This window comes from Lissotriton helveticus, chromosome 6, assembly GCF_964261635.1.
Source record: "Lissotriton helveticus chromosome 6, aLisHel1.1, whole genome shotgun sequence".
NCBI lineage: Eukaryota > Metazoa > Chordata > Amphibia > Caudata > Salamandridae > Lissotriton > Lissotriton helveticus.
In genome coordinates, this window is record NC_136067.1 from 1946789703 (window position 1) to 1946814310 (window position 24608).

Genomic DNA, 24608 nt, shown 5'->3' on the forward strand with positions numbered 1-24608 from the left:
CCTTTGCATCCTTGACTGTCACGAGCGCAATCCTCGTGCTGTTCCTGTGGACAGGAGCTTTTATAGCTCACTCAAGGGACCCCTGCGCCCTTCGGCGCTATTGCATAGTAACACACACCTGGTCGCTGTAGACAACTCTCTGGCACTTTAGGCAGCTGTAGTGTAGTGTAGTGAAAGCACTATACATTTAGCCAACGAGGTATGGCACAAAACGGTGGCGTCTTCTTGAATAAATATGAAGGGCAGGGTTCATTCTGGCACGATGGTCCTGGCACAAAAATTAAACCTCAACCGGAAGCACTTACAGATATCATTTAAGCATGTGCCCTAGTTGAAGCTTAAATTCAGTGACTCATTCATCGGCCCAAAAAACAATTGTGAGCGTTGTCAAGGCTGGGCAGCTGTGCCCTCTTCCCAAATATACCATCGAAAATCAGCTGTGATGCTGGACAGAGGCCTTTGCATCCTTGACTTTCACGAGCGCAATCCTCGTGCTGTTCCTGTGGCCAGGAGCTTCTGTATCTTCTTCATCCGCTGCTCTGATCGGTCTCTGACCTTTTATACACACAAGAGGCATGTGCACTCGCATGGAAGCCCCGCCCCAAATCCGCTAATCCACAAATACGCGGATTTTGTGGATCCACGATCCATGAATACGCAAATCCGTGAATCGTGGATCCGCAAAATCCGCCCATACTTAATAGAGAGTACATAGGCGGCATTCGGGGGTCCTCTGGGGAACTTACACATAGAGACAAGGACAAAGCTAAGATCTTTGGTTCTTTTTACGAAAACCTCTATTCGGGGGAGGCCCTAGATTCGGATGCCCAATGGGATTATCTTCAGACATTGCCCCTACCCCAAGTGTCTACTGAATAGAACAAATTACTCACCGCCACTATTACCATAGATGAGGTTAATTCTGCTATTAAAGGCCCGGACAGATATACCACCATCTTCAATAAGACATTTGCCCCTGATATCAGCCCACACCTTGTGCGACTCTTTAACAAGATGGCAGAAGAGGGTGAGACCTCTGGCACCATGTCCGAGGCAATGATTTCTGTGATACCCAAACCAGGGAAGGACCCTCATCATAGCGCCTCCTATAGGCCTATTGCCTTGTTAAATCTTGATGCAAAACTGTACTCCTTCATGATAGCCAAATGACTGAATGAACTCAGGCCCGACCTGATACACCCTCACCAGTGGGGTTTTCTTAAAGACCATCGAACACACAATAACACCTGTCAAATTATACACCTGATAGAGAAGGCCAACAGACATCAAATCCCAGCGGTATTAGTAGGGTTGGAAGCTGAGAAAGCCTTCGGCAGGGTTGACTGGCCATTCCTGTTCCACACAATCATGGCATTCAAATTCTTGCCCACATTTCTTACTATGATTTGAGCCAACTATCTCCAGCCTCGCTCTAAGGTAGTGGTCAATGGGGTACAATCATCTTCCTTTATCTACTTCAGAGATACTAGACAGGGGTGCCCCCTATCACCCCTACTCTTCGCTCTTAGAATTGAGACATTAGCACTAGCAGTTAGGACTAATCCTGGAATCCAGGGAATACCATTCATGGGCGATCCTGCCACGTCCCTTCCAATCTTGCAGTCGGAACTTGAATGTTTTGAAGCAGTGGCAGGCTCTTAAAATAAATGTAGGCAAATCGTACATTCTCAACCTCACTCTCCTGCAAGCAGAAGTCCATAGGCTCCAGTCTCTTACACCTCTACCGGGGGCCACTTCCTCTATTCAATTTTTGGGAGTCCAGCTAACATCAAGTCTAGAGGGGCTTTATGCCGCTAATTTCCCCACCGTCCTTACTCGAATCCAACTGGAACTCACAAAGTGGAATCCTCTCTTCCTGTCATTGTTAGGCCGGATACACGCTGTAAAAATGACACTTATTCCTAAGCTTCTTTATCTTTTTCAGGCCTTGCACATAGAACTGGAGGGGGATTTCTTTCGACAAGGCAATGATTTTACACTTTGTCTGGCCGGGGGGGAGCGCACCCTTCTCCTTCTCCCTATTGCGCCGCTCTCGTAAGGAAGGGGGACTTTGTTCCCTTCACTATTTACACCACTTCACTTTAACCCGGCATTCCCCCCGGCCCTTCATTAGGGGCCCTTTGCGCCTGGAGGAAGGGAGGATGCCTTGCTTTGACACATCTATTTCATAATTTTGACCAACTCAATTTTTATGACTGCAAGCGGGACTATGAGCTAGGGAACACAGAAAGATATCACTATGCTCAATGAATGCACCGGGCCCTTACTTCTCAGGTACGAGAGGCAGCCACTAGCCCTGTCACAAAATTCGAGACCTTCCTCACCAAGAACACCTCTATGAAAGGGGCGATCTCGTTCATATATAACTTCCTACTCACTACTATGCTCTCCCCGCGTCCACGGTATATGCCCATATGCCCATGTGGGAGGATATACTGCAGCATGCGATCTCGGATGATGAATAGACACATTTATGGTTCGACATCATGAGATTCAATCACTCCACGGAGCTCCGTGAAGCCCACCTGAAAACTATGATGGATTGGTACCTACATCCATCCAGGCTTAAGTAGATCTTCCCCAATACCTCTGATAGATGCTGGAGAGGGTGGGGACTACTTGAGGATTTTGAACATATATGGTGGGATTCGTGGGATTGCCCAACTATACGCCCTTTCTGGGAAGAAATACTGGTACACATCAAGGACATGTTGGGCTACCCCATCCCCTCCACCATGGCGGGTGTCCTTTTGGGACTTCGCGATTCCTCCCTAGAACATCAGACTAGTGCTGATAAAACAATTATGTGGCTGTGTATAGGAGCAGCTAAGGTTTCTCTGGCAGCTTCAAAGAAGAAGAAGGAAGCACCAGCTATCTCACTTTGGCACTCTCGTCTATGGAAGCTGCTCAGTCTGGAACGCATGTTAGACATTTTTAGGGAAAATTATAAAAACTTTGAATTCAAGTGGGACCCCTTATTCACCTTTTTTTACGAGGACTTTTATCAGCTGTTTGTCCTTCCACCATTAGAGAACTTCATCTCTTTTAGATTTGAGATGACATTCAGTCACATAGGTTAACTTAACCTTGTGCATGATGCCGCCACCATAGTAGGGGAGGGGGTGGGGGGTTATTTCTTCCTTTGTTTGAGTTATCTCCCGATGGGGAGCGGTTTTCATATGATTTATGTTCACTTCACGTAGCACCTTCCGGCTGGAAGGCCTCAGAAGCTTACCGTCGCAGAAGGAAGATGAAGCACAGGTTTTACCGTTTACTCACAATTTATGCTTTTAAGAACTCATTCCAAGCTCAGTTACCATCAGAAACTGTAACCTACATTTGAGCCATTCATTGAGAAATGAATAGGCAATCCACCATGTTAATCAAATACAGTCCTGTCAATTATGCCACTCCCCTGCGAGGGACGCTATGATGGTATTGTTTCAAGATGTATCCTGGAAAACTTAATAAAAATATCTTTGAAAAAAAAAAAGTCGATTTAAAATGCATTTGATTTTATAACCGTTTTGGGTTTCTCCTTTTTTTCTTTGCACCCCATTGGCCAAACGGCACACAACGTTCAGTACTCCAAGAACGAAACTAGGCAGTAAATCTGCAAAGTTTTGAGGGCATTATGTGAAGTGGCATAATGGCATAATATTGGGAATTTTACAAAACAAGCATAATGCAATACCCCCACAATTACAAGAATGACACCGCTGTAATGTAAATTGTGTTTAGGCCTATATTTTTTCTTGAGTTTTTCTCAGTTACCATCATCTCTAGTACCTGGGGACTAAGGTCTCCTAGGGTTAGTGACATCACTTGGGAGGAATACCCATGCACGTCCGCTCACAATCTTCAATATTTGGTCTTTCCTGGGGATTCAAGAGGTTTTCCAAACCCCTGTTCCAGGCAGTTCTTCCCCTGGGGACTGAGCTATTTGCGTTTCTTCCCAACCATGATTTTGGAAACTTTTGGTATCCTTTTGCCCCTTGTAGCCACCAGATGGGTTCTTTTCAAACCTCAACAACCATTTTGGGTACCTTTTGTGTGGCAACTCTTTGTGCCCTTTTGTTCCTTGTGACCACAGGATGGGATCTTTTCACACCTGCTGTCACTGTCAATTGACTTTGGGGTCTGGTGTTTCTACCCTGTTCATTAATATTTCCTTTAATATTTTTAGGAGTCCTGTAATGGTTGTCACAAAATATTCTCCAGTTTGTAGCCAGCCAATCAGGATCTGCCCGTCTACTTTAAATGGGGAAATCAGAGCATATCTACACATCAACTCTGCCGTTACCTCTAACTTTTTACCAGCATTAACCCCTTTGTGCCCACCCCTGGGGCCTTTAATGGTTGAAGTTGGACACATACCAAAGGTTGGGCTTGGTTTGGCCTTAAGGAGAGCCCACTGCCAAACCCCCATTCTGTTTTGGATGCAGAGTCCAGTGTGACACCACGCCTTGCAGACAACCTACACTGCGTATATATATGGAATGACCACTTTTGGAGCATTGGGTGCACATCATGGCCACATAATGTCTATATGAAAATTATGAGAGAAAACTGTTTTTCACAGTACAAAATCACCTGCTAACACCTAGACTTCCTAAAACGAGTATAACCCCACCAATAAACGAAATATGAACACTGTCCCGGGCACATGTAATGTAGGATAAAGCACTAAAGCAGCGGTTGAAATGTCTCGTATTATGCCAATATCAATGGTCGACACCAGAATGTTATTCAAATGAATTTAATAATGTGAAAAACGAAAAGCAACCAGTCAACATGTGTTTCGTCACATGAGGGAACTATCCCGTGACTTCTTTAGAGCTGTATAGCGAAGATGTGTCAATGACGGTGTCAGAGGGCCGGCGGTGAAGATTCAACTGGCCACGGGAACGACAAGGACCGGTGAGGTCGATGTCACAGGGTTAGTTAGATCCCAGGGTTTGGACAACCTCAGAAGGATAGGGCTTGTAGATCGGCAGTGTAACCAACCAGAAGTAGGCGGACCTCTCTGTAGAGTATGACACGTATGGGTGGGACATGTAGGTGTGCCAGAGTGAGAAGAGGCGAAGAGTGAGTCGCCGTGAAGAGAAACATATTATATCCAGGCTCTGTACAGTGTCAAAGGGAAGGGCGAGGGGCGGGTACGCTGCTCTGAAGGAGATGATCTTGAGTGTTAGTGCTGCGGGTTGGAAGACACTGGATCTGGGTTGGTTTCCGCTTCCGTTTCCGCAATTTGTTATCACCTTTTATATATGGTCCGTTTTAGGCTGGCCCAATAAATTCTGTAATGTTTTTTAAGTGACATTTTGAATTATTTATGTATTAAAGCAACCGCAGTATTGTTTCAATTTACATTAAGATGCATCAACGCAGTAATTATTGTCAACTGTATCACTTGCAAATGTTTATCCTTTTGGATTACATGTGTTAAATATTTCAGAAAGGAAATTTGTTTAAATAGTTTTCAGATGAATGGTAATGTTATACTTCAGTATTATGTGCAGTGCAATCATATATTTTTTTATAGGTACTGCTTAGTAATAATGAACATAATGACATTGTGCCAATCTCAATATTTTAATTATTAATGGAGTAGAAACTGGCAATGTAGCTTCCAATGTCTTTTTCACACCAATGATTTCTTATTACCTCTCTGTTTTTGGAAACATCAAATATTTACTGATATAGGTTGCGGACTACCTTGATGCAAATTTCTTACTTCTTGGAAATTCATCAAGAGGTTTCTTGAAAATCCAAAACTCTGACACATTTTCAGGAGGACACAGAAATATTCACAACTACATTTCAGCATGAAGAAATACAAAGCCAAGGAGCTTTTTGATTTAGTTCCCACTAGCCATAATTCTCCACTTATATCACCAACATGTTGCCAGGTGCTCCATTTCCTTGCCCATTCTAAAGTAATATGTACTCCTTCCCTTATCAGAATTAAAGTTATGGCCATTTTTAAACAAGCATTTGCAATGCAATAGGTCTCGCATTTACGAGAGTTTGAGCTATTAGCATTGCAAATGCGAGGCTTATTACATTGTAAATATTATGTTTGCTGTCAAAGCCTCCATGCCACACTTTCAAGTGCATAAAGGCTGCGCCCCTTTCTGTAAACAATTAGTATATCACAAAAGGTGTGCAGCAGCTATTAAAGTGAAACCGCTGAATAAGGGCATTTACAAAAATCCCGTCTGTTTTACAAATCTTCTAAAGAATGTAATACACGTTAAAGTGCGGCATGGGGGCTTTGACAACAACAAAAAATATTTGTTCCACAACCTTTATGAAGCTGCCGATCTGTGGCAGCAAGAGCTATGAATAATAAATAGGAGCAGATTTTTGAAGCAGCAGTACTGTTAATGTTAAACAGAATTTATAGAGCGCACGGCTACTCGACACAGTGTCCCGGCGCTAAGACAGAGGAGACAGGAGACTTGAAAGCTTAGAGACCGAGAGGGTCTAGTACATTACGATAATTATTGAAACATCCAGGTTTTTAGCTGTTTTCCTAAAGCCAGCAGAGTCGTGGCCTGCCTGAGTGGTAGTGGCATTATGTTCCATGCGCGGGCAACTTGCACTTGAAAGGAGCGACCGCCACAACTGACTCTACAAAAAGTAGGTGTCTGGATTTGGTGATGATGTGCTGATGTAGGTGATCTATGTGGCATATAGAAGAGAACTCGTTTCCGCATCTAAAGGGCCCCCAACCCGTGCAGTGCCTTTAAAGAAAGAACTAGGGCTTTAAAAAGAATTCTGGACCGGACAGGCAGCCAATGTCATTTCTTCTAATGATACGAGATCCGTTCTCCAGTCCCTAGCTTGAGGGCTGCTCTGGCGGCAGAATTCGGGACAATTTGAAGTCTGTTCAGTAAATACTCCGGCAGGCCCAGATAAAGAACATTAACATAATCCAGTCTGGAAACGACAAGGGCCTGTACCACCATCTTTCTATGCAGGATCGGAAACAGGTAGAGGACATTTCTGAGCATTTTCAACAGTCCAAAACATGTGCCAGGCACTTTCTGAACCTGAGACTTCATGGAAAGCATATCATCCATCTTTACTCCCAGGTTTTTGACCGTGTAAGTGCCGTCTGGGGAGGCGATGTCATTTGGCCACCATTGCTTCCAAACATCAAGAGGAGGGGTACCAAAGTAGATAATTTCCAACTTCTCAGGGTTGCATTTTAGTTGGTTAAGTTGAAACCAAGTAAACATTTCTGTCAGACAGTTTCTGATCTACTGTCTATTGAAGCTCCATGCTGTACAGGGGATCCAGCAGCAGGGATGTGTGGGCACAACCTCCTTTAAACTACTACAGCACTGCCTAAGAGTCCTGGTTCATTACAGTGCTGCAGTCCCTCTCTTATTACCTCTGTTTACAGTGCATTTTCTAGTGAATACATAAACCCTGGCACGGAGCTGCTCTATCAATCCAGGTCCCAAAAATCAAAGAAATTAGAAAAAACATTGTGAGTAGACCCTTGCCTATAAAAAAATCCGGGGAAATCTGTGTTAGACAGTTCCTGACTACAGGCTGTAACTCAGTCTAAGGGCAATACACCCCAAAAGGTCTACTGGCTTTAACATATGCTTTTCACAATAAATAATTCAGGCCTAATGCCTTTGTAATAACAGATCAGAGTTAATGGATCTGGCATAACTCCCAATAAATCAATCAGTTTTACATTCTTAACTATTTGGCTTGTCACCATAACCGCCTCAGGCTTACTGTGACTTACAAGCACTCTTTCAGCGGGAAGCACACAAAACCTGCTCAAACAAATACAGTAAGAAGGAAGATTAACATGTGGGCAGATGCAATGTCCCTCTGTGCAGTAAGTTGTGAAGTTCTTTTTCTGTTGATTGAATCAAGTACAGCAACAGCCACACCAGTCAAGCAAAGCCTAGAAAACATGTTGGGTGGAACTTCCCCTTTAAGACTAGTACCACAAAACAGCCTCTGCTGACCAGTAATGTGGTTGTTTATGAATCAAAGTTGACAAGTGGGTTGCTGTAATGGCTGCCTTAAGGTGTTTTCTCATCTTGGAATTCCTTTGTGCCCAAGGTGGACACTGTAGCTGCAGGTAGACAGAAGGGCTAGTCTCTTGTACCTCACTGATGACCTCTGCCTTTTAACGTTCTGCAGTTTAGAGGTCACACAGCTGGCCCTACTGGGAAAGCAGCTGAGCGGGCTTTTCTGCAGGTGCCACATACCTGTGCACTGTCTGACAAGGCCTGCCCCCAAGATACCTTAGCATTTCAATCCATGGCCATATAAACATCTGCAAGTGGCATCTCGTAGGTTTTACAGCAGCACTGCAAACTCCTTTATTTCTTTACTTATCTGCTGATAAAATCCAAAGCAAATGCACAATTCCTGGGAAAAACAGTAAGGAGAGAATACTTGTATTTGATGCAACAATAAGTAGTGTTAAATCATTATTTACGCTCTATTTAAAATTTAACTGGCCTATTTTACAAAAAAACACCATTGTGCACACTCACAAAGAAATGAGGAAGGGTCATTTTTCATTAAGTTTTTTGTAAACCACGTCCAGGTTTACTATGGATCAGTTTGTAATGCAGCTTAGGAGTAGCGTAAGGGACACAGTTGTGAAAGAGACTTGAGGAACGTCTGGCATTAGATCTTCAAATTGCGTCCAGAGAATAAGAAAGACAAGCTGGTGTTCATTAGGAGATAAAGGAGTTGCCCCCGCCCTCTTTCACTGGACCCCTCTCACACATAAAGGGGGTTTTAAGACATGTTTATTTGTAAAGAGCATGTTCCCCCAGAATGGTATCTTAGCACTGAACGACAGATTTTTACTGTTTCCCTCCTCTCTGGTACTCATGTTATTGACCTCAGAAGCATGAAAGACTGTGTGGACCTGCCAGGATTTGTACTTGTGACCATGAGGTCTAATACAGGACCCTACTTTGGACTCATTAGTCTACTAAGTCGCCAGACCTGGCGCCCTGTCCCGAGGCCACATTTCACAATATTAGTAAATGTGAGCATCTGCAGTGCTGGGACCCAGGGTGATGCCTCTCAGTTTTAGGCAGAGAGAGTGGAGACCCCTCTGTAAAAGGGGTGGAGGTAGGCGGTGAAGATGGACTCTGTTCACCCACATCCACACCTGACTTGTGCCCTATCCTAGGCACAGCAGGCATATAAAACTCCTCTAGTTTTCTCCTTGGCCCGCTGCAGCGGTTTTGTCAGAATGCAGGAGAGATAAAAAAGAGCTCTTTACGAGAGTTTGTGCTGTTTGCATTGTAAATGACAATACTTTTTAAAAAACAAAAGTAATCTTGCAAGCGGTGGGTACACTTTGTAGTTATAGTTGTTGCTTACGAGAACTGAGCCTGTTTTCTTGCCAACTTTGCTTCTTGTAAGCAAGGAGTATAATTACTGAATGGGTGTTCACACACTGCTTGCAGGTTTTGAAAACAAATAATTAAAAGGTATTGTCATTTAGAATGACAATTGCTCAAACTGTCACAAATGCAATACCTATTGCATTGTAAATGCTTGTTCCCTTTGCCACTGATATTCTATTTCCAATCCTTTCTTATTTTTCCCATTTCTGTTTTTTTTGTCTTCCTCCTGGGTAAATCTGTTAGTGAAACATAAAACTCGATTCCCCCCCAAAAAGTGCTGGTGCCCACCACCAGAAACTACTGGCACAAATAAAGTGCTGGGTATGTTTGAATTCAGAGGCAAAGCAGTTGATGGAATGGAGCAGGGAGCTGGCTCTGATTGATATGTATTTCCTATGGGCAGATACTCCTGTTTCTGCAGCGTGTCTGGGGTGCTTGTTGGGTCATTTACTGTCTTACATATTTTCACCAAACCAGCTGTTTGACATTAGTTTGTGTAGTATACTACTATGACATGCAAGTGGAAGGCATTTTGTCCTAGTGTGCAGTGTGAAGGAGTCATACTTGTGCATGTTTTTAATTGGTCTGTTTTTCTTAAGGGTGTAGTGGTTGGCGTGTCCAGCAGCCTGGATTACTTTTGATTCACTGAGTATACAGATGTGGTTGCTGTAAGTGTGGTCAAGCTGCACAGACCCATTGCTCAATCGTCTTAGTATTCATTATAATGGAATGTGTACATGGTATGCTTTTATGCTGATTTTCAATGGGTTACTTTCTTGTTACTTGAGGACAATGGTCAAAAGCACAAGTACATCCATTTCCTTGTTTGAGAACTAATGACTGAATCAGGCGGACGCACCAGCCTCCCTGAACATCTGCAGAGGCCTCCAATGCAGAGTTGTACCAGGTTTGGACAGTCACATGTTCATATTACTACCATGATGATGATTGACAGATCTGCTTCTGTGCCTGTGCATTGTTTTGATTTAGTTTGCCAGTTATTACGTTTATTCTCTTAATTGTGGGCAAAAAAATAACAATGAAGCGGCTGAAACATGCCTAAAAAATTACAGCTTGCAGTTAAAATGCCTAATCTCTATATTGGCAGTTGTGTATGGCAATGATGCCAGGAACAGACTGGAATCCCCAAATATATCATGAGCATTCTAGGGTAGGTGGAAACCCAGAGTCATCCCAGCTGAAACCACGAAACGCATGGTGAAGGAGAATAATGACAACACACAGAGTGTTTTATTTACCGCTCTTGATGCCTACCTGTGTCTAGTCCGCTAGACAAAAATGAAGCCAATTAAATGTGACACAAGTTGAACTAATTAAGCACGTGGATTTGAGCTAAGCGGGGCTTAAAGTAAGCGTTTAATTGACTGCACCGGAAGTGAGAGGGGTTCAGATGCGCTTATGTGAGGACGTCTAGGAGGGATGAAGAATAGCCCGGGTTTTATCCTGTCATTAGGAGAAAGGGCTGTCCGTGAGAGAAGGTGGGAGTTGGAGTATCCCGGGGGTCATGAATAGATATTTACAAGGGGACAGTGGAGAGTAGGAAGTACGCAGTGGGCATAGGCTGGGTGCGGCTCACTCACCCTCCTCGCATATGAGCAGGTGGGGAATATGGGTTCTGGTGGGCAGAGCATGGAACAGGGTCACTGCATGGCTGGTCTCTAAGTTCCCAGGCAACAAGCCGGGGCTGGATGGCAAAAGATATCCGGCACCACTCCTCCCTACGAAGGGGCTAAGCGCAGATCTCTCCTTCTCATGCATGGAAATGGCCTTTTTGGGGGACGCTTTCTTGCCGTTCGCTGGTTGCCTGCTGCCTGGTACATCTCTGTTGCCCGCATCGTTGCTCTCCCTGGGGTTGGGTCAGGAGACCTCCCTGCTCTGCTACAGCTGAAAACCGGAGGACCCACTCGAAGCCTCACTTGCTCCTAAGTGCAGACCGCGGACGGCCTGGGAACTTCATATCCCAGAGGGCAGTGCGGTCTCGCGCGAGGAGCTGGGCCTGCCGCCACCCGCCCTACAAAACCCTGAGCGGGCTCCCGCGGCGTGGGACGCATTCTTGCCGTTTGCTGGTTGCCTGCTGCCTGGTACATCTCTGTTGCCCGCATCGTTGCTATCCCTGGGGTTGTGTCAGGAGACCTCCCTGCTACAGCCGAAAACCGGAGGACCCACTCGAAGCCTCACCTACTCCTAAGCGCGGACCGCGGACCGCCTGGGGACTTCATATCCCAGAGGGCAGTGCGGTCTCGCGCGTGGAGCTGCGTCAGCCACCACCCGCCCTACAAAACTCTGAGTGGGCTCCCACGGCGTGGGACGCGCACGGGCTCGCAAGGGCGGGCCCGTCCTTGCCCATCTGTGGCTGGCTGAGGCTGGGATGGGCCCAACCTCTTGGTTTTGCCGCTGAGAAAGCAACGATCTATTCAGAGACAGTAAGAGTTCAAATATCTCTTCTCTTTGCCCTGCCAACATTTTTATTTAAGAAGCGAACTGTGACTGTGGACTAATTAGCTCACTTGAACTAGTGGTTTGAAATCCGGGGAGGGCGGGTTCATATCTTTTCCTGTACTTAATTGTAATTATTCTCCTTTCCCCCTACATTTTGTCTAAGCAGGTAATCTATTAGGGCCATGGGGAAAAGAAAAATGCTACGCCCGAAGCCCGCCACGGGTAAAACAGGCATAGTTGCCTCAAAACAATCCCTATTGAGTTCCCTTACGGGGGCTATGGGGCCTTAAACAAACAGATTACTTCAGTAGAAGAATCCCTAGAGGTAGTTTCTTCGCGGCTATCCAAAGAATTAGAACAACTAGCCGAACAAGCATCACCAAGGCAATCTGCAGTGCCTAACACCCCCATGAACGTCTGTATTCAAAACAACTCTGATGAGATTTTGATAAGTGATTCTGATTCTTTCTCACAGCCCCACCAGAAAAAACACAAGATTCCATCCCATATTAATAGCTCGCGCATTGTAATGGGTCCTGCTAAGAAAGATAAGAATCTCCCAGATGTTACTACACCCACAACAATGAAATCTATTAATCAATGGAAAAAAGACAACTGTGAGGAAAGGTCCTTGTAGAGGGAAGGAGGACTCCTCACAAAAAACTAGAGGGACTAAGTAGTAACATAAAGAGATTATTCACTTTAGTGGAAAGACTGGATCTTTATCTAAGAATGAATCTGGACCAAGTGCGGGCTAGATTGACCCTTATCGAGGTTCACGTGTCCTCTGACAAGGAAATAATTTCTGACCTCACAGCCGGCATTCAAGAGCTAAGGGAGGAAAATGAGGGAAATCCTCCTGAGACAAGAAACTGCTGACTTTCACGAAAAGTTTACTCAAATCCCAAGGATAACGAACCCTTCTCAAGGGATCTTGTTGTAATCTTCTTTCTTGTTCACATATTCATATGGTACATTCCTCCTCCCACTTTTTTTCCCTTCCCTGTTGGTATGGTCAATGAGAGCTTGCCTTAGAATGTTGGCATCTCTCAGGCAGTCTTGGAGAGTGGGTGACAGAATAAAGACAGTGCTTACCTTCTTCTGCTTCAAGATTCTTCTTTACAACACTGGCAATGAGGATGGGATTGTAAAAGATGGATCAAACCTATTAGGCTGGCACCACTTAAAAGAGCTAGGAATAATGCGTGACCCTAATAATGTAGATCAAGTTCGTCCGAGTAGTGGTAATTAGATCCTGCATTTGCTTTACCACATATTATAGGGTGGGTTTGTATTGCTGTGGAATGTAAAGGTAAGCATGTCAAAGTATCCAGAAGTAAATTATCACCGTTGTCTCGCACATTGATATTATGCTCTCTAGTATATTTTAAGGTCAACTTGTTTAGGGAGCTAACTTGTTATGGAATTGTACTTTTGTGACCTATGAACCATTGCTACCTTGTTATTCTTGTTGTTGTTCTTTCTGTCACTGTCTTCTGCCAGTGGTGGATGCCCCCTTTCTCTTCCCTTTCCTTTTGCCTCTATCTCTGTTTTGCAGGTTCTCCAGGTGGTATGCTAGCTCCACAACGACTTTCCGGACGTTTCCTGACATTTTCAGTTTTCTTTCTTTATGTAGTGAAGGGAGATGTGTTGTGATCTTCTTTCTTGTTTACATATACATATGGTACATTCCTCTTCGCCTTTCTATCCCTTCCCTGTTGGTATGTTCCATTGCCTTAGAATGTGGGCATCTCTCAGGCAGTCTAGGAGAGTGGGTGACAGAATAAAGGCAGTTCTTACCTTCTTCTGCTTCAAGATTCTTCTATTCAAAAGATCTACCTATTAAAACTGCTAGCGTACAACATCCTGCAGCAGTCCCCACCTATCAGAATAAGAATTTTTCAGCTACCTCTGTTATAGATGATTGGCACGGGGGTTTAGCTAGCCACCCAAAACCTACAGGTCCCACCTTCTCACTGCGCTCCTTGAAGACACGTCAACATTTACCGCCCACTCTATTAGCCCAAAACTGGGCATGTCCTGGGACAGATCCAGTTCTTGATCTTCCACCGTGTGCTACACCATACGTAATTGTTTTAGCAAATGTGCCAAGCAAGGGTCTAACAGAAGTAGAATCCTGGGAAGTACTAGGGAATAAAGCCCTTCATTGGCTGGGAACGAGGACGGGCCTAGACGCCCAATTTTTCAATGAATTTAGGATAGCGAGAAGGGTCAAGTGGGTGAGCAGTACTAGGAAATCGCTGCCGGGAGACTGTATCGTACTCACATTTAGATCTCCCATGCTGGTTAAGAATATTCTTTAGGGGGCTGGCAATAATGTTCTAGCGGCAGGCTTGATCAATATCCTACCTCTTGGTGTTTTTTTACCCTCCTCGCTCCAACCACCCAAGCTTGTCTGGGAGCAGATACATCGCCCCAACTCCAGACGATCACTATAGCGTTCCAACCTTTAACAGATTCAATCTGCTATCTGGTCTGGAGGGCATCGATTGGCTGGACACACACAATTCCACAGATTCAGGGGAGGAGGAACTTGTGACTGCGACGCCTAAAAATAAATGTAACTACTTCCCCTCTTCTAACTCCTTTACTCAAAACGAGGCAAAGAGTAGTAATCCCAAAACAGAGATTTTAACCCAAGTCCCCATAGTGGAGATCTTAGGCCCACCTTCATTTGTGCCTATCAATAAAAACCAGAAAGGGATTAAAATCACCAAGAATTTCGATTTATGTGAAGGGTCCACCAAACAAAGTCTTGAGCCCCTTTTGTCCTAGCAGGATTCAGCCCTTAAAATAGCTTTGTGGAACGTAGCTGGTCTATGTTCCAAATTAAAGAATGACATCTGGCTTCGATTTGCAGGATTTTTAAATATCCTCTGTCTCCAGGAGACCTGGGCTACTGTTCCTCTACACATTGAGGGCTACAAAACATTATTTTCCAGTGCGCTCCCCTCCGCTTCTGGGAGAGCAAAAGGTGGCTTGACAATTTTCATTTCTAATCTATTAGCAATTGAGAAAATTGTGTCATACAAAATCGAACCAACTTTGAAATAATAACATTAGACTTGAACAAGTATGACACATAAGTCTTGGTTAATTTTTATAATAATCTTCACCAGACTGACTTAATAGTTATCCTAAAAGAAATACTGTTTTCCTTACAGGACTTAAAAGATAACTCTGCCAAAAATGTCATAATTATTTGTGGGGGGAGATTTTAATCTTACCTTATGTCCCCAAAACAATAATTGTAATTGTGGCCTTCTAGACGAAAATGAAAATACATTAACTCATTTTTCTCACACAAACACTGGAGAGCAAATGAATGAAGTGCTATGTGCTCTGGAGCTAGGGCTGGCAAACGAATTAATGGTACCTCCGGTCCCGCTCATTAAAACCTTTAACGGAAGGGGAAATTTTAGCATCATAGATTTTATATTTGTTTCAGTCAATGCAGCGCTCACATTTTAAAACTCATGATAACTCTACCAGTGATCATTTTCCAAACAGTGTGACAGTATTATTCCCAACTAACCGCAATAGGCGGAACCCTGTGAGACTATATGGGCAAGGAACTTTATCCTTGGAAAGATGAAACAGGTATTCGCTTAAGTGGGCAACGATTGATCCATTTGCAATAACCACCGAAGTAGTAAAAAATTCACTACAATCAGTAAATAACTGTTTGGACTTTAACACTACTAACGTAGAGATCCTCAGGAATTTGTCTAATATAATAATAGCAGTAAAGGCTGCCTTACATAGGAATCTAAAGGAAAGGAAGGCCAAAAGTAAAGGATGATTTAATAAAACCTGCACAAAAGCTTATTCTAATCTAAAAACGGCCCTCCATAAAACGCTAAGGGATAAACAGGAAATTTCCCATTGCAGAAGGGAATATAATAAGGCCATAAAAACAAGGAAAGCAGTACTTAAAGAAGATCTTTGGGCCCAATTGCACAGTAGCTCTATCATGAAAAATAACATTGCTTTTTGGAAAGTTATTAGGTCACCTTTCCTTTCGGAAGACACCAATAATGCTAACATAGACATAGCTATTGATGAATCAGCGTGGGTCCAGCATTTTCTGGGGATTTTTGGTCTTCCTTCCCAGGTACAGCCACCTCTCATTAATAAAGAGAATGTAACCCCGCCCTTATTCAAATCTGTATTTCCTATTTCCCTGGAAATAACCCACCTGGAAGTAGCCGTTCGTGGAGCTTGTTTCGCTGCCATCAGGAGGGAGGGTCCTGCCAGAAGTTCCCCTGGATACACTGCAGAGGGGATTGATTGACTTTCTTCTTGGCCTCAGAGGGCGCGGGACTGCGAGTCCCAGTGGGCAGAGCGCGCAGACTATCAGGCGCACCTGTGACTCTTCCCACCCTCCTCCTCCCCTGCAGCTTAATACGGCTTACGGCCCCCGCTACGCAGGAGCCGCTCGCAGCCGTTTCGTGGAGCTTGTTTCGCTGCCATCAGGAGGGAGGGTCCTGCCAGAAGTTCCCCTGGATACACTGCAGAGGGGATTGATTGACTGTTTCTTCTTGGCCTCAGAGGGTGCGGAACTGCGAGTCCCAGTGGGCAGAGCGCGCAGACCATCAGGCACACCTGTGACTCTTCCCGCCCCCTCCTCCCCCGCATATAGGCACGCCTACAGCCGCACACGCGGGACGCGCGCGGGCGTGTGCCGGGCTAAGCCCGGGCAAAGGGCGGGCCCTCTGTTGCCCTAAGAGGCCAGAGGAGGTCGTGACGGACAACCACCCTTGGTTTTGGTGGACAAAGGACATGAACTAAGGTATGCGCATCTAGAGACTACCCACGAACACTTTTGCTTCTTCTAAATGGTCTACATACTGGTTATTAAGATACCCACTGGACCGATATAGGTTTGTGTATGTTATTAAGGGTTATAACTTATTTGTACCATGGCTTTGAAAGGGGCCTCCAAACAAGCACTCTCTCTGGGGGGTTCACTCAAGGGGACACTGGACTACGAACTAACTAGGGTAACATCGGCAATTGAGAGAGTAGAAAATAGTCTGTCTACAGAAACTATATCCTGCAAACGATCCCCTTTGATTTCAACTGACTCACCGAACTCTTTATTACTGAGGGAATTAAACAAAATTTGTAACACTAGGTATTTCCCAGTAGAACAGGTAACTGAGCAATTCAGTCCGCCAACACACCCGATGGGAAATAGAAGCCCCCCGTCTACTAAATCACCCCAATCAAATAAAAGTCCCCTGGAAACTCCGTTCCCATTAATAGACAAATCTAACACTCAAGCGATTACGCATTCCCAGGTCCCTCCCCAGAACAGAAAGCGTAAAGGTGCGGAATACAGGGGGAGTCTAGCGAAACATCCAAAATTGATTTCAAGTCCCCCCTCGGTCAATGCCACCATCACACCTGAACCACTCAAAGCATGTCCAATACTGGAAACTTCTGTATCCACTTTACCATCCAATCTTTTGGCCCAGCTTGAAGAACTGGTTAAAACCTTATTATCCCCGCTCATAGAAAGGATAGAGGGAATTGGGGAAAAGCTCACGACGATAGAAGAAATTATCAAGCTAAGCAAGCAACCGCAGAGCTTAGTTGCTTCCAATATGCTCGAAACCACTGCACATAGTAAAATTGTCCAAATTCGATCACTAGATTCCACATTACTAGCCTCAAAAAGCAAGGAAGTACCCAAAAAAATCGACAAGGGAACCGAGATCTGCCGCTAGAGCATGGCCGACCAAAGTAGCCACGAGCTCTGAGGGGTCAGTTGCTAACCAAGGTAATATGCGTAGAAAAATCAATTGTATAAATCTACCACCAGAGGCAGCACCTAATGTGTGCGTCCTCTCGGGAGTGCCGGTGCTCATAAACGGGAAAACTGAAGGGCATTAGGACCTCAAAAATAAAGTACAATTTTGGTTAACTAAGAATAGACCCCTTCCTTCTAATATTGACGGAAGAATCTTAAATGCCAGAAGGGTGGGATGGATAGGTTCCCGTTCTAAGGACATGGTTGGAGACCTGGTAATTGTTAACTTTAGGGATAACCAGGTCATACCATATCTACGTAGCTGGGATTCACAAATAGGAGATGAGCCCATAACAACAAGAGAATTGTCCGATTTCTATCCCAGAACAACGTATTTGCCCCCCACAAGATGGAGCGTAGAGGAAAACCACGGGATGGGCAGGAGGGGCCCCGTAAGGAGTAGTTACAAGATACCCACTTACAATCGTTATGACTTTCTCAATGGCTTAGATTTGGTGATCTGAAAGCATCCAATAAGCACAGTTACTTTTTTGCGTTGTCAAATGTAATGAATCTTAATTGATGTCACCTATGTGCTTTCTTTTACATAGCTTAGATATAGTTACACATTCATTTCACTTCCTCGATTGTAATTGTTTCTTTTTTTAACTTGCAAAATCTATCTTGTTGGGTTGACTCCTTACTGTGTGTTCACAGGGAAAATTGATTTAGGTTTCTTTAACTATATTTTATTGCAATTTTGCTGAAGCCGAATTGCTCCCACAGCAAAATTAGCGACATTGGTTACCATGATAAACTTTTTAGATGGAACCGAGTGTTGGAGAATAAGCATTTGGGTAAAAGTCTTCCTGAGATTAATAAGGGCTCCATGAGCATTTTAAATCAGATAAAAACCTTTATCTAGGTTCTCCTTCTTCAAAGGGGCTCGAAAAGCGTCAGGTCATCAGCAAAGTTTTTTATGTCTATAAAAGTTAAGCAGACCTAAAAACTCCGAGTCTCCTGGATAGACTTGGGGGTTGGCCAGTCCAAAAAAGAAGAGCTCTTAGGAAAGTCCATAGGCAATCTACACTTCTGGCCTCTTGAATTCACAACTCACCTTACAGGATAGATTGGTTTCCATGAGATGAAGAAGGACTGAACCTATACTCAGTGCTTCAGAAGGGAAGCAAAGAATATCAGAATATCATCCAGGTATACCACAAGAAACTGGTTCAGGATGTTAAAGAACAGGCTGATGTCATAAATATTGTCATTTATCATACCATGAGTGATATAAAATGTGATTTCATAAGCAGTGCGTGGCGCAGCTACAAATTATAGTTAGCTCAATGAACTGTAACTGGTGAATTTCAGTGTTTTTTGTTTTTCTACGTTTTTTAGTTATTTCAACACCTAAGTATGACCTCACTTTAATCTTTTGGTTTTTTTTCAGAGGTAAGTTTTTTTTAATGCAAGGTAAACTCTTAATACCATACATAACATGTCACTTTAACCTTTGGTTTTTTTTTGTGAATTTCTGTGGTCTTTTGTTCATATTCAGCCAGCCCTCCCACTGAGCACAGCTTTTGCCCGTGCAAAGCAGAGGGATTGGACGCATGTATTTTCGAAATAAGATCTCCAGTCTCATTATATTATATATTAATTTAGTATAAATGGACAACGTGGCTTCCAGTGCCTCTTTTTCAACAATCTCTTATTAATCTGTCTTCAGAATAGTCAAATAGTCGCTGAAGTAGACTCCTACCTACCTTTAAGTTCATTTCTGACTTTCAGGAATTTTTCAAGAATTCTAGGGGTACTCTTGGAAATCCACACAGTGACACATTCTTAGGTGGACTCCTGTCTGTCCCTAATTACACACACAGAAATGTACATTTCCGCATGGGGAAATACGAAGAGAATGAGCATCTCGAGTTTCTTTCATGTAGTTGTGCTGCTCTGCTTATACCACCAACATTTTTAGCGGCCTTCCCCTCTCATGCTTATTCTAAAAAAAGTGTCTACTCTTAACAGAATTGAAGCTATGACCATTTCTCCCCCAAAAGACTTTCTGCTAATTGTTTGTGAATACTCAGAATTTTATCAACAGCGTTTGCAGGTGGTGCCACTGTGGAACAGCCACACAAGACACTGTGAGCTAATTTGGTCGTGGGGAAATTCTTCCGCAATGGTAAAACCCTATGTACATGGTCAAAACTCGACAGTTCCTGATTCCTTGAATGGGATTTTACACTCATAACAGCTTGTATTTGCACCGCAAGATATATTCGGATGCCAATACATCCAGAACAGTAATTTCCATCTACAATAATATTGCATTCACTACATCAACCTTATTTCATCAGTAATAGTAAACAGCAAAACTTGTAACACTAGGCGGCAACATTATATGAAAACATTTATTTAAGTAAAAAAAACACAGTACTTACGGAGGAGCGTATTGGCAAACGTAGAGGTCAAAATTCAGACATTTCTCCCAGGCGCATCCAGCAAGGGTCGTTGAACCCCAGACAGTCTTTACATAAAGATTAATAATTATTGTTGAAGCAATTGTATGTCTCAAATACAGATTGTGATGTCTTTTACAAACGTTTTTAAAATAGATATATGCATTACATTTACTACCACTTTGATTATCTTAGCAGCAATTTCACAAATCTATGCAAAAGAAATTCGGGCTTGCATTCCTAAAGGATATACAAACCTCAGTTAATTTTCCTTCTAATCATTCCACTAAGTTTTTTTTATATATCCCCAAAAATTTGGCATTGAGCTATTTCATGTTTTTTAAAGAGTTTTGTCCACTTTAAGTTAAATTCTCATTTGTCAGATCATACACAGGACTATGGTCTTTGGATTTATTGTAGGTGGCACTATGTTGTGGTTGCCGTATTCGTCAAAGTCTATATCAGGACCGGAGCCGAAGATTATGCTGTACTTTCTCCACTTTTTATTACAGCAGCCATGCTAACAGATAATAAAAAACTTTATTTCCCCTAAACCCTGGAAAAAGTCAACAGTAAAACAATGTCTAAGGAGCACAGTCAGGGACAGCTTGAAAGTCCCTCATCCCTGTTGCTACCTCCTCTTTCTTTGCTGCTCCAGCAGCCAAGGCAAGTGCCTCTAGGCCCCTTCTCTATTATTTATGGTATTGCTAATCATTGTATTTTGGTGATTTCTTGTATTGCGCTGTGCTTTTATTGCAGGTGCAGCAGCAGGAACGCTTGTCGCTCCTCGGCGGCCTTTTTTTCTCCTTGCGTGCTTGGGACCTCGCGGTATGGTCCTCCAATCATTAGAGGGCACCATGTGGTGAACAAGCTAAGTGTGTTTTTTCTCCTGAGCTGGCATGCAAATTTGACTGAGGCGATCTGGCAATTTCAGCTTGGTCAGCTGGGAGCTCCATATAATTGGACCTTTGCGTGACATGACTGAAGCATTACGCCCCTACTCGAGGTCTGTGTTAATCCTTAGCGCGTAGCGCGATTGAAAGATTAGTTTAATAAAACATGTAACATCGGCCCAGGAGTAACTGTAAACCCTGGCAGCACGTGGAAGAGAGTGGTGTCCTGCAGGGTTCTGCCCTGTTAGTGGCCCCGTGGGCCACTAATATTTAGTTGGGAAATCCCCACCTTTGTAATAATGCCTTCTAACTTGCATGGTGACCCCAGAGCCCTACAAACCTACATTGGGTAATCCCTATCAGTCACAGTCAGTATGAGTAATATTGAAGAGACCTATATGGAGAGCAGTATGACCTATCACCCAATTGACGACCATTTTTGAGAAGTTATGGATGCTTCTATCTTAAAAGCAGTTCAACAAGCGGTAGTGCCCTTGGAGCAGAACTTTTTGCAGAGAACTGGGTTAAAACCCTCATTGGGAGTGAATGTATCCTCCGGCTCATGCTCTCGCTACCTCTCGGAGTGCCTGACCAGCCTGGGCCGCCCTCCAAATGCAAAAGGGATCCCAACGGTGGCATCAATTTGGACGATTTCGATAGGTTGAGGCAGGACTTCTTAGACCAGCCTCAGCCCTTGGCACCAGACCTTCTTGTGCCTAGGCCTTTGAGCTGCAATCCACCGATGTAGCCCCCTTTTCTCAACCACCTAGCCCGCTCCAGGGACTGACTCTCCCTCTGGTTCTAATGCAGAGTACAATTTAGGGTCCCATCCATGGCGCCCCTCACCCAGTCAACCTAGTGGTGACACGCCCACAGGTGAACCCCTCAGAAGACTTCTGACATGCTGGACCCTGAACAACTTTTCACCCCTGCTCAACGGATTAGGTCCCAGTGGATAAAGTTACAAGCTAAGTTGTGGGGAGGCTGCGGTAGCCACTTGATAAAGAGGTCAGCAACGGCCTTCGGGCGGAGTGTCCTCACCCGTCTCTAGGCAACAAAGTGGCACGGACACCTGACATAGATGAGGGCATGGCCACCTTTCTGCAAAAATGCATACGCTGCTACAAAAAGAGCATAGATAAATCCTAATGGGATTATCAGGAGAAGCCATCAGATATCTCTGGCCCATTGTCCCATATTCTAGACAAAGCTGAAGACGCAAAAGCGTCTGGGACTCTGATCTCTCCAGAGGCGTTGTCCGGGTGGGCCCATAGGGCCAGCATCAGTTTGTGCTATCTCAAAAGAGAGGCACTGTTCATTCATTAATACTGACCCCCAACTGGGTTACCTGGCCACCTCGGAAGCTGGTCCCTCTGAGGGATCTCCTGCAACTGAACTACAAACCCAACAGCCCACACATAAACATAACTTAATAAAATAACTACACAATTTACATAAGTATTAATAATTAATTCATATGTATTAAACAATAATCAATTATAACTTAACTTCCTACTCTATACCTCCATAAAGCCAACAACCTGCACCTAAAACATAACCTTCAAAAATAATGATGACACAATTTACATAATTAAATAAATAATTAGTAGTTAATTAATACTTAATTAACTTCCCATCCTATCCCCTGTAAACACAACAACCCGCACCTAAAACTTAACGTAAGTCTTTTTTGTACACAATTTACATAAGTAATGATCAATTAAATTATTATATTACTTACAAATTAATTATTAAATAATTATACTTCATAAACTTCCCACTCTATGCCCCTATTAACGTCACAACGCGGTATGACGCTATAAATCACTATTACCAATGAAATACAAATTATACATCACTTAAAATTACAAACTATATTTAAAAACATTCACAATTATTATCCAAACAATATATAACAAATAAAATTACAATCTTACTTAAAACACAAGGAGAATTGAAAAGCAATATGTTTTACAATAATATTTTTCTAAACAAATATAGCAACAATGATATTCATAAAAACTATATTACTTACCTTAAAAACTAGTTGTGGATCACTGTGCCAGTACATTTAATGAAGAACAGGTAATAATAACTATTCAGGAACACAAATTACATCCATAACTTTAGCATAACTTTAGACACCGCTCAAGGGATGGAAGGATTCAGCATAGCGCCAAGACGCCCACGGGCATTCGCGCGCTCTACAATTTAACAAATCAAATCAAATCCAGTGCAAACCACTCCTGCTCCCTCTGGGGCCAGCCAGCCCCTCCCACCGGACCTTGCTGGAGCAAAGAAAAAATAAGAAGATAATAACCTCTTGTTATTTTCATTTTCTTTTTCTTTTGCACTGTTCAAGGAGCAGCAAGGCGACACACCTCCTAAGCAGCAGAGCCAGACAGCTGGGTTACAGCAAGTGCAGGCCTCCAGAGGGCTGTGAAGTGCTGAGCCAGGCCACTCCCTCTAATGTGGCACTAATCCTATGCTACTGAGAGCAGCGCCAGGATTTGTCAAGGGAGCTGCTGGGGCCTAAAATACAGTCGCGACGGGTTCCGGAGTGAGGACGTCCTGAAGCGAGGTGTTATTTATATTTTTTAATTTTATTTGTGCACGTGCACCTCTTCATTTTTTTTGCATGCACACGACCAACCCCCCTCCAACAGATTCCAGCCGCCACTGTAATGACACCACTGCCTCCTCCGCTTCAGGATATCCACAAGAAATATGTATCAAGTGAATGAATATTTATCCACATAGTAAATGGCCTTTCTGACATTCAGCTTGGAATTTAATATGCAGTGAGTAGACTGGCATTTGGAATAGCTCCTTGAAGCTTGGACCAACACCTGGTTGTAACATGTGGTGGCAGGGTGATGGGAGCACATTTGTTCCTGGCTGATCAGTGGTTTATGTTCTTATTAGATGTAAGAGTGCAGTCATTATTGTCAAAGCTGACTACTTCACACAGGTGAATGCAGTGTTCGCAGTCTGGTGCTGTTTGCCATCGTTCATTATAAATTAAATTAACCAACCTCTGATCTGACATGCGAGCATCTGTTCAAAATAAATTTTAGCGCTGTCACAGCAAATCTTTTATATACTTTTTATGGGACAGTGTACACACACATTTTCCATACATTAGCTTGGAATGGATCCCGATTAAGCTTTTAACGAACCAGAAACGTTCATCCATCAATGGTGTGCTGTTCCAGAATACTATGCACTTACACACCCAAAGTCCTACAATAGTTCTGAAACTTTGTTCCTTAAACCCTATCATATCTATTTTTATATTAAAACACATTGCAATACTAAGCACATATTGTTAGGGGTTTCATTGCAAGTCAATTTGGCTTATGGTTTTTTGACAAAAGAACAGGTTAGTCCATAAGAGAAATAAAGGAAGAGCACTAGGTTAGAATACCTGAGTGTAATGGCCAGTTACCGCCCCTGGTTTTGTTGCACCAACGCCGTACTCGAAGTCCTTGGCCTCGTCGAACCACATTTGCATAACACGTTCCCACGATAAAGACCCTCCGCTTGCCTGAGCGAGGTTCTCCCCACAGACTATTGCTGA

The 24608-nt window shown here is 43.6% G+C and overlaps 1 protein-coding gene across 1 annotated transcript in view; it reads right to left on the reverse strand.

Moving 5' to 3' along the window:
• LOC144762942 (uncharacterized) overlaps window positions 1–24608 on the reverse strand; it is a 315799-nt gene that overhangs the window by 15931 nt on the left and 275260 nt on the right. Inside the window, exons 8-9 of the mRNA XM_078648242.1 lie at window positions 24456–24604; window positions 20118–20203 (exon numbers count right to left, since the gene is read on the reverse strand). Of these exons, the coding sequence (XP_078504368.1) occupies window positions 20118–20203; window positions 24456–24604 (235 nt within the window). The remainder of the gene's footprint in view (window positions 1–20117; window positions 20204–24455; window positions 24605–24608) is intronic.